Source organism: Cryptomeria japonica, chromosome 3 (assembly GCF_030272615.1).
Source record: "Cryptomeria japonica chromosome 3, Sugi_1.0, whole genome shotgun sequence".
In the NCBI taxonomy this organism is placed as follows: Eukaryota; Viridiplantae; Streptophyta; class Pinopsida; order Cupressales; family Cupressaceae; genus Cryptomeria; species Cryptomeria japonica.
The window spans coordinates 809,175,053-809,193,842 of record NC_081407.1 but is presented as its reverse complement, the minus strand read 5'-3'; the positions used below and the strand labels follow the sequence as shown (position 1 = coordinate 809,193,842).

The following is an 18,790-nucleotide window of genomic DNA, read 5'->3' as shown; positions in this document are numbered from 1 at the left end:
CTATTAGGTTAGGGGCAGCAGTGTGAAAAGAAAGGTTCCTGGATTTTTACCTCATACTCCATAGTGGGTGCAGAAAACTATTAGTGTTCTAATGTGGACCTTTTTTGTGACACAAAAACACAATGACGTGTACATTATTACTATTATTCAAATTGTAAGGAGAATCTTCCTTTTCAAACGAATAAAGACAATGATATATTTCCCAACTCTTCCATTTGTGAAACCTAGAACCAACAGGATTTTAACCATGCAATAGAAACAAACTTAAAACGAAAACCTTTTTTTTTGTTTACAAGCCAGGGCATAGGGCAGACAATTCTGCACTTCTGCACTGCACAAAAGATTTAATATCTTAGATCTATCTACTATAGAAAAATATAAAACAAAGCTAATAAATACTTGCAACTTCAGTTAAATGTACGTGCTGAAAATCACAAGTAAAACAAGACTGAACTGAAATAAACATAAGCTAATATTCCTACGAATTAAGTATGGAAGAATCGCACTCACAACTACAAGAATTCTTATAACAAAGAATGCAATAGAAAGCCTACAATGATTATCATATTGTACTTAACACATCACTTGAACATAAAAAAGTGCAATTGTTCATGAACACCAATATTAAGAACAACATGACTGTTACTTTTAAAAAATAAATTGCAAATGACACTCATCAGGATTACAAAATTTTGTATGAGAAATAAAATAAAAGCTAACTACATCCTCTACATTAAGAATAGCTCGCTTGCATACAATGCAATCTTTATTACAAAATATAGTCTATGGATATTAAATCCTAACTCAGAAAATCTTTTTATAGATTCCTAACAAGGATAACCAATCTCTCATTTTCTAAATATGAAATCCAAAAATAGAACTTTAAAAAATAAAGAATCTTCAAGAATCATATCTGCCCAAAAATAGAGACAAATAAAAATAGCTACTCAGCAACCCCACTAGAAGATCCTGGTGCTGAAGCAGCTGTCTAGATGCTGTAAAAAACAAATTAGCTCTGGATTGACCTATTAACACCAGTGAATCTAGTTGAGCAATCTATGTCTAAACTCTAAAGTGTGAATTTAACTTTCAAAATTAATCTTTTAACTCTACTGATTTTTGTTCTACCTTATGGATATGTAGAGTGATTTTAGCCAATTCATACATATTGCTCATATGCTGGGCTTTCCCAAGCCTCTCTTTTATCAATTGTTCAAATTCATTTTCTACATTATCCAATTCAAATGTATTCCCTCTTCATCAACATACTTGCATGGAATGTTAATCACAAACTTAAGAACAAATCCTTCTACTTCATTTAATTTGTTCTTTTGTTGACATAAAGTAGAGGTTTCATTCAACATCCTCATCATACAACTCTGTTGGCCTATTAACATTTGATTTTCTTGCAACTTAGTCAAAGTCATAGTATGAAGAGGTTTTAGCTTTTCAGCAACCTGGTCATAAGAAGTTTAATTACCCATTTCTTCATATCTATGATCTTTCATCTAATCTTCTTTGCTTTTATTATTAAAGCATACAACTGATCTAAGACGCTGGTACCTTTTTGACAAACATCATAAACTATTCCAGGTGTGGCTAGTTGATGTAATTATCTTTGAGCATTAGTAGACTCTAGAATCTAGGGTACAGATTCTTCAGGGTTAGAAATGGGATATAAAAAATGTGTCATGAATCTACAGAGTCTTTTGGTTTCATTCTTTAAGGGTGCTTTGTCATCACTGTCCTTAAGGACTCTTTCTTTGATTTTTTTATAGCCTCCAACATGTTAACATCACTATGATGTGTGCTAACATCCAAATCTATCTCAGCTATCTTGAAATGAGCTGTTTCAATATCTTGTGTGGTGCTATCTTAAAGAGCAATGACTATTTCCATGATCAAATTGCTACTTGTGGTTTTCTTCAATTGCAACTTAGGCCTTTATTCCTTTAAATCTTCAATGAGGGTAGAAAATGTGGCAAAGTTAATCTGATAACCATTGATTTTATCCACTGTAGTGATGAATTCATTGGAAGTTAAAGTGAGATAAGTTCTTGTATGTAGGTGATCATGTGCAGCAAGATCAAGATAGCAGTATGCAGATCTAAAAGCATGCATAGGCATATGATTCTATTTTCAGTTCATGTGATGCACTTTCTCTCCATGTTCACACTAAGGGGGATGTTAGGAATTAGTGTTCATATGGGTGTTGAAATTAGCATTATTAGTATAATTAATAAAATAGATTTGTGTGAGTTAGTATCAAGTTTTTGAGAAACAGCTTAATATGATATTAGTGAGGTGTTTGTTTGTGAGTTGTTAAAATAACTCATATTTAGCAAGTGATTATAGGAGGTAGAACAACCTTCCAATAATATAGGATATGGAAAGCACTATAAATATGTAATTTGTATCAAATGAAAGATTGTGTGGAATAGAAGCAAAGTATTCTTGAATAGAATTTTTTCAGCTTCTATGATCTTTCAAGCCCATTTTTTTAATAATAGCTTGTATGCATATGCAGAGAGTAGACAGAATTTTCATTCGTAGAGTCAAAAATAGCATGTGTGCATATCACTTATCAGATATTTTCAAACATTCTAGCAACGAGGGATATAGCTTGGAGTATGTGGAAAGTACATTGATGATAAAGAGAATATTGTGTGGCATAATTGCAAAAAAATGCTAGTCAAATAGCATTTTGTTATCTTTCTGAGAACCATTTGAATTGGAATAAGGTAGAAAAATATTTTAGAAATTTGGAATTTGGCTGATTACCAATCTTCTATGTGAAATTGGGTGACTTTGTTATATTCTGTGGGCAGGAACTGTGAAGTGAAATCCATTGCACCATATGGAGTTTTTGTTGAAATAGCACCTGGGCGTGAGGTATGTCTTTTGAAGAATATGCATGCTTTATATCTGTTAATGCTGCACTTGTTTTCGATTGAATTTTCTTCTAAATTACTTTATTGTTTTGTAAGTGAGATTCATTGCTTCTCCCTTGGAGAAATATGAACAAACATCACTAATACGATACCTATCTTGCCATTTGTACCCCTTTTGTCTTCAATAGGAAATCACTTGTATATGAATTTCCAGTGTGCTTGATCTAATTCATGTTGTATACTGAAATTTTGTGTTTTGTAATTGCATCTAAGTAATAACATTAAAAATATCCTTATTTTGATGGTACCTGGTGTAGGGAACTTTGAATTTAAACGATGAACAATTCTAAAACCATGTCAAGTCTGAGCATAATTTGTGTGGAAATTCAACCCATTTTCTTGCTCATATTTCTGGAAGACTCTTCTAATGTCTATAAAAGCAGTCCTGTTCCTTTGGAAAATCAAGAGAATGAATGAATAAAATGTTTTCAAGTTTATGGTCTCACCTCTTTTGCATGATACACTAAAAAAATGCTATACTTTGTTGCATTCAAATGCAAAATTAGTCGCATGTTACTTTCTTATGATACACATTCTGTAAATCTGTTGTAGCTATATAAAAAAAGATTAAAGACATCTGTTTTAGATATGTTTTGTTGGAAAAAATAGTTTGTATTTTCAAAGAAACATTGGCATGCAAATTAAAACAACATTAACCTGTCCTTATGAACATGATAGTGCAGGAATTCTGATTCCTAAGGTTACAAGGGAAATATGATTAAGAATAATAACCATCCTACTTGTAGATAAATGTCAATTTGGGACATGTAACTGTAGCATACTCCATGGTCATGTAGAAGCATTTGATTAGCTACTAGTGCAAGGTGTTTGAAGGATCCTCATGAAGAGATTAAGCCTGTAGGTTCATGGAAACCATTTTCAGTCTTCTAAATATAATGTAGTTTGCAAGACTGCAATTTATGATGTTGTGCCGCAAATCTGGAATAGAAAACCCCACGTCATCATGTTATCTCTTGAATTTGCATAACAATTACAGAACCACCAATGTCCAAAAGTCAAAAAAGAGTTGTACACCTGCGAATTCCCAAGTGGGAGCTATAAAATATGGAGCATTGTTAAGAACAAAATTCTACAATAGCAGCAGAGAACATACAAACCTATATGAAATCTATATACACCAGATCATTGTTCGAAAACTTGTGACTCGCCAAAACTCAGTGGGCCCAATTTTGAATTAGAATCTGATTCAACGACTAAAATGTTGAAATGGTTAGCTAGTTCGGATCATATTTTAATGTTGCCTTGTGGCAATTAAATTATTATCTTATTGTAATAAGGTTAAGTGATTTATGTTTATAGGGCTGGGCCCAAATGTAACGTATGGGTTAAGCGATTTATGTTTATAGGGCTGGGCCCAAATGTAACGTATGGATTAAGTGATTTATGTTTATAGGGTTGGACCCAAATGTAACGTGTGGTTAAGCATTTCATAGGGCTGGGCCCCAAACAGGAAACGTGTGACAAGTTGCAAGTTATGTAGGCCCCAAATTGGGCGCCAAAGTGCAAAGCAAAATATGTAAAATAAAGGAAATTAGTTAAGGCCGACTTAGAAGACTTGAACATGAATCTTGTATATAAACAAGATTCATTCTTCACAACAAACATCCTTATCAAGTGCGATCAGCCTTATGCAAGAACAGTCAGCGAATCCATTGGACAACTTGCTGGGCAAGGTGGTGTGCTATACTTCAGTGATCTCCCTCTTCAATTGATGTCAATATTCTGCTCTCTCTGAAGACACACTACAGCTGCATATGCTAGGTTCAGTCTGCCCTAGATTGGCAACCAAATCAGATAAGTAATCTGATTCATGTAATCTGCTTATAATTAAGAATCTGATCTAAATCCTTCATGCTGGATTTTTCCTCCAAGAGGGAGGTTTTCCCAGGGTACTTGTGTCTTGTGTTGTGTGTTTTTTATTATTATTTCTGATTATTCTCAATCTGTTTATAACTTAAGTAACTAGATTAACATCCGATTACCTAAAATCAACATAAAAAAACACTAAAACTCAGTAAAAACACAAATTTTATGCAAGATATAGTTACTCAACGTGTCAACTACATTTGTAAAATGTTTGAGAAATGTTTTTTATTAGATTTCAATACAAAAAGGAGTACTATATTGTATCAACATGCAAATACAACAGCCAAATAGAAGTGATGGCAACCATTCATGGAAACTTCTTCAATTTTTTCATTTTTTGTGCATGTAATGTCCCCTTTTTTAGGCATCAGCTATTTCTAGAGGTTAGCCTATGACTTTGGTCCCCATAGGCTAACATGGGGATTAGGGGACCCTTCTGAGGGTGTTCTATGGCTCTTCAGCTCGTCTTTTGTTGCTTATCTCAACATTTTCTAGCTTAGTATCCCAATTTATTTGTGGCGTGCCTTCCGGAGATCATTCAAGGCACTTTGATTCACACTTAATATTTTTAGTAAGTCACTTGGATGTTTTGCTCATTCTTACTATTTATAGTAAGTTACTGAGGTGGTTAGTTGGTGTCATATTTACATCTGGGAAGTGGATGGACTATTCCCATGAGTTGATATTGGCAATTATCAAGGATTTAATGATTTAAGTTAAATTAGTAAAGCTAAATCAAGTTTAACTTTAATTATATTAATTATATTAAATGACTTTATGATATGATGACATAAAGGGGACTTTATGTGGACGTCTATATGAGAATAACAAAATTATTTTATAAAGTAATGTAATAAAGTGACTTTATAAAAGTTATTTTATTAAGTGACTTTTAATGGTGCTTTGGGAGACATGGATATTATAAAATATTAAAAGTCACTTCTAATTTAAAATGTGCAAGCTCTAATTGGGGCGCTGGGATGAAAGCATTATAAAAAGGCATTTGAGAGCTCATTTGATATACTTGGCATATTTATTTTCTCTTGAGAAGCTTGAGAGCTTTGGCTTTCATTTGTGGGAAATTTGAGGATGAAAAGCCGTTTTTTGATGGTTTGGACGGAAACCCAAATCCATCTTTGGTGTGGATTCATCCAAACTTCACCATTGCACTTCATTATCAGATTGTTGGAGGTTTCAACTAGAAATCTCCTTGGATGGTTTGACAAGTATTTTGGCATTGAGAAGGAGCTGGAAATATTATTTATTTGCAGGTTTACAGCTGCTAGGGTTTGGAGCACAAAATAAGGGAAATTTGTGGACAAATCTTATTTTGAAAGAAGCATTTCGAAGGAATATTTAATGCAGATCGATTAGGGTTTGAAACCAATAAATATTGGTTTTTGTGGGTTTGAAATTGAGGCGTAAGGAGGCAGATCAGAACAAGGAGTTTATGCATGCATTTTGGGAAGTTTGTTTTTAGAGTGCTTAAAGATTCATCTTCAGGTTGCAGTGAAGAGGTTTCTTGTATTGGCAATTTGGTTCAAATATTCTTGTGTTCTGCTGTTAAGAAATTTCCAGATTAATTACCAGACCGATTATGTAATTGCTAATAGCAGAAAAGACATTGTTGGAATTGTTTTTTGGACAGTCAAGAATAATTCTGAGCATAATGATTTATTAATTCTGCAATAATTATTTCAGACTGTTAGATGCTATTACTCAGGTCAGACTTTGAGCTTTTCATTGTATTTTATGCACAAGGATTTAATTAAGTGAATCTATTTTGGTTGTGTTCAATATATGTTGTTCATATTGTACTTATGTGAGACAACTAGCAAACATCTTCATCCTAAACTCTCATGACAACAAAATCATTGTCTTTACATCTGAAACCACTTTCAAGATCAGAACAAGCAAATTGTTTGTCAAATTACCTTACCAACTGAGTGTAAACAAGAAGGGGCAAAAAATTGGGTGACAATTTGGGGTAGCATATTACTGGCAATGTTAGTATTAGTGTTGGGCCTAGAGTTCATAGATGTAAGGTAGATTCATATATTATACAACACATTACTTTAGGTTTCCAACTATCACTTGAGAGCATGGGTTGAAATAAGAACAAACTTGATGCAACAAGGAGTGCAATCAAAGACTTTAGGTTTTACCATTTCATTTTACATAGCTAGGTCATTAATTTTTATTTTGTTTTGAAATATATTGTTTGATTTCTTTCTATTAAATTTTTTAATTTTGAGGTTTGTAAATTTAGGGTTATGTTTATTTGTTTTTGAAAAATAAATTGAATGAATGATTCAATAATCGGATAATTACATTGAACGATATACACACATATATATAGAGGTCACAAGATGATGTTCTATAATTACATTGAACGATATACACACATATATATAGAGGTTACAAGACGATGTTCTATAAATAGAACTAGTCATAAAAGTGAAATCAAATAAGCTAAAAAGATTAAAAAGTTAAATGTAGCTTAAAAGGCTAAATAATAAAAAGCTAACTTAACAAGCTAAATAAGTCGACTAAAAATCTAAATAGCTAAATAAGTCGACAACTAAGATGACTGCTAAAACTAGAAGATGACCATTATAGAAGATATTAATATTATTTTAACACCCTTTCTAATGGTCATCGTACTCAATACCCTACAGAAGACACTGGAGGTGTTATGATCACAAATGCAAAGACCATCTGCTGCTACGGAGACCCTCCCAGGATCTGCAAAATGTAAATGACCAAGAGTACCAAAATCCATCCAAGCTAATGTAGCCTTCACACGCGAATTAGAGATCTGGCACACACGAATTACTGAAGCTTGAAACCATGATTTTGAGGAAAAAATCAGCAAACCCTTTTGCAAAAGAGTATCAACTCCAAAACTGATTGCAAGATACCATGGTTGCAGATGTTCGCTCTGGCAGGTGCGACCCAAACTGACTGCAACAAAGCTCGATTTTTTAGGAGAAAAATCGATCAAAACCAAAGAACTTTGCGAATCGCAAATCCCACGCAAACTTTGCGTATTTCAGATGATTTTTGAGGAAAAAAACATAAAAAACAGCAAACAATTTTTGAAGAAAAAATTATGAAAACCTAAATATCCCACGCAAGCTTTGCAGATGACAGATAATAATTTATAAGGAAAAAATTCGAAACCCTACAAACAATTTTTGAGGAAAAAAAAAAGTGAAAACCAACCAAACAGGGAATTTGCTTATCACAAAGCATAGAAGGCTGACCCTCTCCAAAATGCTTTGCAACATGAGCCTGCTCCTGTTCCTAAGACCCTCCCAGCCTAGATTGCACAGATGCCAACAATTTCCTGCAATCTTTCTTCATATGGCCAAACTGGTGACAATAGTTACATTGTACACTTTTCTTCTTTGAAGACTACGAATATTGACATTGCCCCTTTTGTTGGAAAGACTGACCTTCACCTTTGTTCTTATCCAAAACTGTAGCTGTGAAGACCTATTTAGTGGACGAACTAGCGTTGCTTCCAAACTGCTGCTTCCATTGATCCTGCTGTAGAAGCTTGTTGCAGAGATCAAGAAACTTCATATCAACACTAGTAGATGAGATATTGAGAGTATCAATGAAATGCTCGTACGATCTAGGAAGGCTTTTCAGCGTGATCACTACCATATCCTCTTCCACCATGGTTCGGCCTATAGCTTCCAACTGGTCATGGATCTCCTTGATCTTCGTGAGATGTGCTTGGATAGAAGACTTCTCATCCATCATGATAGAAAACAGCATATTCTTCAGAAAGAAAGCTCAGCTCTTGTCCAACGTTTCATGAAGATCCTTAAAAAGATCCCTGATCTCTTTGCCTGTTTTACCTTAAGGCACCCGAGGGAGTTGATCATAGGTGACTGAGAGTTTGATGAGCATGACAGCCTCTCGATTCTCCGTATTATGTTTGTCTTGATCTTCACCTACTGTTGTAGGACGAGAAACCTTGCCAAGAACAATTTGATCAAGGCAACGATATTCAAATATCGATAACATGTGTTGTTTCCAGATGTTGTAGTTGAGGCCTGTCATGCCCCCTCCTTGATCCTAAATGAAATAATTATTATTTTTTAATTAATTACCAAAGAATGATTATTTGAAACTCATTAAATTAATATTTATTACTAATAAATATTCAAATAAAAAATAAATTATATATTATAAACTATAAACATAATTTACATTTTCTTAATTGTAAACATAATTTATATATATTCAATAATAAATAATAATAAAACAATTAAAAATACAAAGGAGTAAACAATGACTAAAAGAATCATATGATGAATAATTGTCATTGATGTCAAAGAAATTTATGATGAACTTATTTAATGCCTAGAAATATACTACTTACATATGTATATAAAACCTAAATGAAATAATTATTATTAATTAATATGATATTTATTAATGAAGGATTAATTAAAATTATTAAATATTATTATTTAATTAATATTCATTAATAATAATATTCTGAAAATATTCAAATAGAGTAAATTAATATTATTATAAACATTACACATGTTTATAACGATGTCTATATTAAAGGGGGACTTGAGAAGTCATTTGTTTAGAACTAACAATAAGCAATGAAGCAAACAACCATTATTATGGAGTTTAATAATACGAAGACAGCAATACAGAAGTTTTCAAGCTTATCGAGTTACTATGAGCAAGTATTAAATCTTCATTGTCACCACCCAAAAGAGTATATCAAATAATGTTGTCACCAAATCATTGTCCACTAAGGGATGCGACTATCAAGAGCATCGATACTAATCATTAAAGACCACAAATAACCCAATCGATATCATTTTTCTAATCCTCATCCACTAATAACAAGAAATGATTCGATTAACTTTTGGTAAGGGCCATGAGCAAGGAAGGGATATGTCCATTCCAGGTGAAGAGATGCCACCGCTCCACGTTATGCGTATTTAACAAAGGGAATTCATAGCAGATTAAAAAGGGGACGATTACCCATGGTAGACCATAGACACACGAAATTTAGGATTGACAAATAGAGATAGCATTCTCCACGAACAAAGGGATTATAATCAGGCATAGTGACCAGACCAAGGCATAAGCATAAGACCGCATAATCTTAAGGCCGTTATTCAGAAACAGTGTCCAAGGTGCATGCGTACAAGGGGACATAACAAATAAAGTGATTAGGGAGAACTCAGAAAACATATATTAATTCAGCAGCATTTATAATTATCTTGTGGAAGCAGATTATGAAGGAAGGAATACCATGTGGGGATCTTTGGTCTGACAGATATCAGAATTAAAGAAAAAGGACTTCAATAGGAATTCAGATTTATTAGCATTAGAATAAATTTGCCAAAAGTGCTTTGTGGGCCCCAAACAATAATTACTCAGATTCCTAAAATAAAAGGATTCTCAAATGATGATTGCATCAATTAGAAAAGATTTTGGAGATTCCACAATTATTTTGTGTTTTTAGCAGCAGCTCCACTAAATTGAATGGGACCCACTTGGAAGACTTAGAAATATTGGTAAAAGGGCAGAGAAATATGTGTGAGTAAAATAAAATATATATATTTAGAGAGTGAAACAGTGTGTGTTGGGGGTGGAGAAATATAAAAAAGAAGATTATTCAAGGACACTAAAATATGAATAAATAAAGCAAATGTAATGAAATATGTGTAATATATTAATTAAATAAAGAAGATATCAAAAGGCATGTCTTTTGGATAAAAGACATAGTTTAAAGGTATATAAGGAAGAAGTGAAAAGTATGAAGGATGCGAAGAATAAAATATATACTACAGCAAGAGAAAAGTATAAGTAGGTGCTGGGTGAGAAATAATATTATATCAGATCTACACATAAGACAAGAGGCCCATACAGAATAGAGGAAAGGTATACGTATTAAAAAGACTATAGAACATAGGCACCAAGGACATGGATGAAAAGTAAGATTGCAGATCCAATGAAGAGAAGTGTACATAAGACTATTGTAGATCTACGGAGGATTGTATGAATAGATTATATAAAAAGACAGTGAAGAATTTTATGACAGATTTAGTAGATTTGTAAGGAGATGGTAATCAGTTTATGGGAGGTTAATGATCAGCATAAGTCAGACAAAGCTATCAAGATAAGTTCTACCTTCTGATTTATTCATAGAAATTTAAGTTAAAAATTATAGTGAAATGTCCTCAGATTTGATATTATTTAATTTATAAATGTTTTATAATTCTCACTATAAGTTGAAATTGTTGTCTCAGGACTGAATTAGGGAAAATCACAAGGAGGGACATTACAAGGCCACTGAACTTCTGACTATGTTCCAACATGATGTTGGTCAAAGATGCCATCATAGAAATCGAGGTTGAACGAAGTCAACCGAGTGAAAGCAAAAGATAGAAGAATTTAATTTTAAAAAAATCAGAATAGAAGCAACTGCTGAAAAAATTGAAACCCTGGAGGAGAATTGTCTGATTTTTTTTTATAAAAACAACAGAAAAATATAGACAATTTTTTTTTCCAAAAAAAACGCAAAAAAATAGGGGCAGAGACCCTAGGTCAGATGTATAGCATAAATAGCGCCCAAAAGACACCAAAATTGCCAATGTCCACAGAATTAGCAGAAATCGCGGATTGTTTTTAAATTCCAAGGTAAATTCGTTGGCACAAAATTTGAGGCATAGAAAACGACGCACCCGAAAAAATTTGAGACCAACCCAAAAAAGATCTCGAAAAACCCACCAAGAATCTGAAATTAGAATGTAGATCCGACAGCTCAAAAATTGAGGCACGGAAAACGATGCACCTAGAAAAATCTAATGACGATCCAGTTGAGGTCTCAAAAAACTCACCAAGAATCTGCAACTAGAAGAAAATTTCAACTTGGACTGAAGGGTCAAAACTCTAGTCGAAAATTGCAGAAACCCTAGGAAAATTTTCAACTTGCAAAAAAAATCCGCCCAGGAAAAGAAAAAGAACCTGCTCTTGTTTTAAAAAAAAAAAAAAAATAGTTTTAAAAAAATCTCTTCAATAAAAACTTTGAAAAATTTTAATAACAAAAAATTTCGAAATTTTTAATTTCCACGCTCTGATACCATGAAAAATAAATGAATGAATGATTCAATAATCGGATAATTACATTGAACGATATACACACGTATATATAGAGGTTACAAGACGATGTTCTATAAATAGAACTAGTCGTTAAAGTGAAATCAAAAAAGCTAAAAAGCTTAAAAAGCTAAATATAGCTTAAAAGGCTAAATAATAAAAAGCTAACTTAACAAGCTAAATAAATCGACTAAAAAGCTAAATAGCTAAATTAGTCGACAACTAAAATGACTGCTAAAAATAAAAGATGACCATTATAGAAGATATTAATATTATTTTAACAGTTTTAAGTCTGGTTGTAATAACCCCCTCATTTTGTTCAATAGAAAATGTTTGCTGATTTGAAAGACCATAAGAAAAGGAAATGCGCTGTTTGCTGATTATCTTTATGTTTTAAGTTTTCATTCATGTTCTCATTGTGATAACATTTTAAAGCATTCAACAAATATCACTGTGAAAGAGCAAGTGCATAGAATCACCAAGAAATCTATCGTTTCATCAAATTCATATTGCATAGCATCAAAAGATAGATTGATTACAAATATTGGAGACCTATTAAAAGGAAGATTTGACTGAGACTTGTGATCAGCAACACACACGGGAAGTTTGAGTTCTGATTCATACACCAAACCAAGGTCTCTGGAGAGTATTTTGAGTCCTCCAATGGTATATCAACACCATTCACTCGCAGCCATGTGAGATCATAGTTAAATGTCTTTAATGCTCTCCTAAGTGCAGAATACCTTCAGAAAACACTGCTACAGTAATTCCAGTGTCCTCGTACACCAAGGGTGATTCACATAAGAAATTGCAGACACTTCTTCAACTCTCCAAATTGGCGCAGATTTGTATAGAACCTTTGTAATGTCCCCTTTTTCAGACTTGCAATAATTTAATCCTAAACAAAATTCTTCAGCATGTTGTTGACTCCTCTTAACAATTTGTTAACCCTTTGGTAATATTGATTGCTCAAATCGCAAACAAAGATTCCCAAATTCCCCTAAAAGCTTAAGTGGTGTTGAAATTAAAAACACAATCAATATCTCCAAATATTAAAAGTGGGCCCCATTCCCCATAGTGGAGCTGCTGCTAAAAACACAAAAAAGTTGTGAAATCTTCAACCTTTTCTGCAAATACTGTTGGAAGATTCTTTAATTATAATATTCTGAATAATTGTTGGATGGACCCACAAAGCACTTTGGCAAACTTCTTCTAATATTAATAAACCTGAATTTTTGTTGAAATCTTTTTCCTTAAATTCTGATATCTCTGTCAGCACAAAGGACCCCCCCACATGGTATTCCTTCCTTTATAATTTTCTGTATGATATTATACTTGGAAAACTTTTTCACACATCCACTGTTCTCTTTTTTATTCGAGAACTTGGGTGTGTACCCGAATATGGACTTTTTCGTCATACACTGCACTCCTTACTTCAAATATTCTCTTCTTTACACATCAGATTGCTGGGGTATGTGAGATATATCCTTTCATCACACCACACTTCACTAGTTACCGTTCACACATAATGCCTTTCTTTTTATTTTTCCCCTCTTTAAAACTGATATCTAATCTGTATATATATATACCCTTCTTACCCTTACGTGAAAGAGTTATATCTCTTCATCTCACTCATACGTGAAGAGGCATGTCTTATTGATGAGGTTTAGGTTATGTTTAGTTTGACATTATATCGTCATTGATTGTAATTATAAATTACGAAACTATATGATTATATGATCAAACTATAATATATCACCAAACTAGAATACCATACTATATTATAGATCATCGATTATATTATTCTTCAATATATAATTATCATTTGCGGTCTGTTTTTATCTCTTCATATCGCTTTTAATAAAATATGATACGATCTGTCATGATTATAATTTGCCGTCTGTATATCGTATTTCTCACATCCAATATTCATATCGCTGTTTTCTTTAATTTAACCATCAATCAATTATCATGAAAGGTTCTGAAGTTGAAATAATCAATTTTGATAAAGTTCCTTTTAAAAGTATAGACGCTGTCCCAATATAAGTCTTCTAAAAATTGCTGTATATAATCACTGCATTCAGATGACCACAATCGCTGCCTTTCTATAGTCAATTTATCTTCTATGAAAAGTGGCACTTAATTTGACTTAGAATCTTTTAATAAAATTGTCCCAAGGAAGAATAGAATCAACCAGCATAATATGAAATGCACATGCCCCTTAATGTAATCTTATGATATGAAGTTTGTTGTTCATTAAGTCGCTGTCATTAATTACTGTACGTTTTATGTAATGTTTATAATAATATTGATTTATTCTTATTTGAATATTTTCAGAATATTATTATTAATGAATGTTAATTAAATAATAATATTTAATAAATAATTAAGTATTAAATAATTTCATTTAATTTTCTATTAATAAATAATATAATTAAATAATAATATTTAATAAATAATTAAGTATTAAATAATTTCATTTAATTTTCTATTAATAAATAATATATTGATAATATTTATTTCATTAACCTTTTATATATATAATAATCAAGGAGGGGATATGACACATTACTACTAAACATTAATTAGAGGAAAATCGTGAAGTCTTATAAATGAGATGATTTTCCAATATCATTAAATGTTAACTAATAAATGTTTTAATTATTGTATTTATTTAATCCAATGTCCAAAGAGGGGTTATGACAACCTTAGGTGCCTCAATTAGGATGTCGTGCAGCCTTCAAAACACAGAAAATGACCTTATGACTTCTCACAAATCCTTGCTCAAGCTAGGCGCTATATCCCTGGGCAATTTGGTGTTGGAAAAATAATAATAAACGAAAATCCACATATGACATATGGATCCTTATCGGCAAGCCACAAGAAAACCTTTGAGCCAATACCCAGAACCATTAAAAACTTCCTCCAAAGAGTTATGAGCATAAATGCGGTTCCTTGTGTCTCTGAAAATGGTACGGCCAGCATTGAGAAAAAGTTCAAATCACACCAAACTCTAGCAGCACTCCAAAAACAAACTAGTCACACCAAAAACTGCAAACCCAAATCAAAATACCTCATATATCTTCATCTTCATTAAACCCTTATCACCAAACTTCAAATCTAAACTAAAACCTCTAAGAAACATCAACAAACTAGAGTGGATCTTTCACCATTGAAACTAGAACTGTGGAGAGTTTTTGTTCTCAACAATCACTGAAAGAACTCTCCAAGTTCATTTCAAGTTCAACAGCATCTTATTATGTGAGCACAGGCAGAATGAGAGAATGAGATCCCAAATCCCAATTATAGATTTGAAGGGATAAATTAGGTCAAATTCCAATATTTTAATATAATATTCCCTCAAAATATACATGCAAGAAATAACTTGTTTTGCAACAAATTTAATCACATTGCAAACTTTGTTTCAATCAAACCCTACTTTGAGGTGGATATTTGTTAGGAAGGAGTGGTCTATATCAACATATGTTGAGACCAATGCAAGGGTTGACATGGTTGATTGGGTTTTTAGTGAGCATAGCTTTTGTTTTCCAACAAAGGAGATCATAGAGGTTAGATCATATTTTCATCGTATTATTGTTAATAATCCATTATATTTGTTTGTTTTGTCCACACTTATTTATGTTAATGTTTAATAATAACTGTAGTTGACAAAGCCTAGCCTTGTACTTATGTGACTTCTTCCTCAAAAGAAGAGAGAAAATTCTAAAATAATCCTTTAGAATTGAAAGGGAGAGAATAATAAAGGATTCTATGATCCTTTCATTGAAATAGAGATTAACAAAGAACATTTATAGAAATTCTTTTAAAAAGAGAGGAATAAATGTATTTATTAAATAATTATTAAAAGCAACCTTTGTGAGGGGGAGTGATGGTTTGGAAACCACTCATTAAGGCTTATATAAAACATTTATGTAAGAGTTGGAAAGGAGCATGGAGATCACTCAAGGAAGAAGGTGGTTTGATGGACTATGGGCATTGGAGAAGGGGGCAGGTAGTGTGTTCAACTCAAGGTACATGGTACACCTCAAATTGTCTTGGCTAGGGCTTTGGTGCAAGTAGGTACATGAGTAGGCACAACGTTCACCAAATTTTCGGCTTCAAGTTTAAATTTTGGCAAACTTATAAAAATTTATGATATTCACCTTAAATTTGTATGACAACAAGCATAGGTTTTTTTCATCGATGGATGACCAGTTCACAGTTGTTGTTGGGAGGTATGAGGGCCGCAAGACGATGCAATGCCTTGCACCGGTAGTGTTTGTAGACGGCCATGTTGGGAAAAGTTGCTGCCGGATATAAATGTTAATATTAAAAAATTAAAGAAAAACTTAACAGATATAAATATAAAGTCTACCTAGATACACATTTAATATAAAAGTTCTTGGATTTAACATTTAATATATTTAATTTAAGAATATTTAATTTAAATTTTTAATTATTAATATATAAAATATAACAAATTGAAATGAAAATATTTAAATTAAACTAAACAAATTTAGTATTCTTTATTCTGATTTTTTTTAGATATATTATTTATATTTTCTAAAAATTAAATTTATATAAAGACGAATTTTTATATCTTGTCGAACTTCATCCGAATTTTATTAGTGACAAATTCGAACTCAATCTCAAACCTTGTGACTTAGGGCACATATTTTGTTTGCATAGGTTTTGTGGAGTGTGCCATAGCTATAAGTACCCTGATCCAAATTGGACTTATTTTATTCAAAGATATTTTGAATTATAAATGAATTTGATGGAGTTAATATAATTAGATTATCAAAAGATGTTATTTATTTTCTTTGATATTATTCATATTGTTAGATGTCAATTTTTATAATGAGCATTATTGGCAGCTTCTTCATCCCATCCCCAGTGTGTATTTTTTTCCTAATTTACAGTTTTCGAATTTCATGCTGTAGAAATGTGGTGCCTAATTTTTAGAACCTGGAAATCAAATTCATACTGTATTTTGTTTCTATGTAGAAGCGATATGAAATTATCGTTACTCTTTATGAGAACTTAAAATTTGTTTTTTTGCAGGGCCTCTTGCATATAAGTGAACTGAGCACAAAATTTGTGTCTAAAGCTGAAGATGTAAGCTAAATCTGAATGCCCTTTCTTTTAATTTTCCAACATAGTAGACAGAAACAGGGGTTTAATACTTTGGGATCAGCACCTTTAATTTACACCCATAATGATTAGATACACTATTTGTGGATTTCTGTTGTTTTTTTTTTAATGCACTTACAATTTATTTCATTCTCTCTGGACTAAGCAGATTGTCAAAGTTGGAGATCGCTTGGATGTCAAGCTTATTGAGGTGAGAAACTTTCATTTGCATTATCTGAATTGAAGCCATGTTCATGGTATATTGTATGATAGCTTTAAAATTCTGTTACAAGGCATGGACAGTTGTGTTATAATACTATACCTTTCCAGAAAAATGAACGTGGACAGTTGCGTCTGAGTCGCCGTGCACTTCTCCAGAATGAGGATCAGGAGAAGAGTAGTAGTAAGGAATCAACTACTGCTAGCAAGGAGAAGAGTAATAAGGAATTTCATAGTGCTGTGAAGGAGAAGATTAGTAAGGAGTTAGCTTCTCCTGTCAAGCAGAAACCTAACAAGGAGTTAGCTATCAGTACTCAGGAAGGGTCAACCCAAATCAATGGACAGACCAAGTAACACCTAAAACCTGTTTGGTAAGTTCAACACTGGGGAAAGGTTTTGGATGAAAATTAATGATACTTTGTTCTTTGTTGATTTTAGTATCAGATCTTCAAATAATGATTCACAAGTAACACTTCCAAGCACCTTGTGCGGGTTAAATATTTTCTGTACTAATATGTCAAAGAGATAAAATTGTTTCTGCTATCATCATGAAGGAGCTGGAGATTGGATGCTAAATTCCCAGGTGCAGATATCTAAATCTACTTGAAAATTTTGGAGTTGATGCAAACAATATAGCTATTTATTAAATTATTTATGTTCTCTTTAATATTTTAGCAGCTTGTCTATTCCCTGAGATCCTACCTAATTGTGTTTGCTCCTTAACAGGAGGTATCTGCAAGCTTACAAAACTTCCCAAACCTATATGATCCAAAGGAGTCCCAAGGAAGCAAGATGCTTGATTAAATTGTTGGAATAATTTTAAGATTTTTTTGTTACCCATCATCTTCTTCCCTCCTCAACTATTCGCACTTAAGTAACTTGAGAAGGGAAGACGAATTCATATATCATACAAGATGAGTGAAATTGTAAATTATTACCCTCATGGATAAACCTGGAAGAAGGGCTTTTCAAGGTGTTTCTTGAAGCAGAAACAACAGTTCCTTTTTGCTAAGGAAGTTTTGCATTTTCTGTAACAGAATATATGGACACATACAGCATGGTTGATCGAATTTTGCTAGTTTGAACCACGAACACTTTGATGCTTATTTTAGGAGGAGAAGTACAACAAATCACGCTGTCTTTATGAACTAGAAGTTGTATATGCTCATTTTATGGCAATAATCCATGTATTAGTTGTTTTCTATTTGAAGACTTTAGTTTTCCATTTGATATGTAATTGGCACCTAGCTTGAGAACTCAAATTGGTTAGTTAATGGAAAATCCCATTAAAATTATTAGAGGATTAAAGCAAGGCCAAAAATATAGACTAGGGGAAAAGATTTATCATATTGTCTATTTAGAATTCTAGTTGCACATTTGATCGTATTTATTAACTGAAACTAAAAATATCACAAAGATCTATGACCTGGTTACGTTTTATCAGATAAAGAAAA

At 32.4% G+C, this 18,790-nt stretch overlaps 1 protein-coding gene across 2 annotated transcripts in view; it reads left to right on the top strand.

Moving 5' to 3' along the window:
* The window catches only part of LOC131054346 (probable polyribonucleotide nucleotidyltransferase 1, chloroplastic), a 264,974-nt gene extending 246,434 nt beyond the window's left edge, over positions 1 to 18,540 (top strand). For both annotated transcript variants that reach the window (XM_059218603.1, XM_059218602.1), the window contains 5 exons: positions 2,829 to 2,892; positions 17,049 to 17,102; positions 17,287 to 17,328; positions 17,448 to 17,919; positions 18,063 to 18,540. In XM_059218603.1, the coding sequence (XP_059074586.1) occupies positions 2,829 to 2,892; positions 17,049 to 17,102; positions 17,287 to 17,328; positions 17,448 to 17,690 (403 nt within the window). In that variant the 3' untranslated portion in view covers positions 17,691 to 17,919; positions 18,063 to 18,540. The remainder of the gene's footprint in view (positions 1 to 2,828; positions 2,893 to 17,048; positions 17,103 to 17,286; positions 17,329 to 17,447; positions 17,920 to 18,062) is intronic.
* The last annotated feature ends 250 nt before the right edge of the window (positions 18,541 to 18,790 follow it).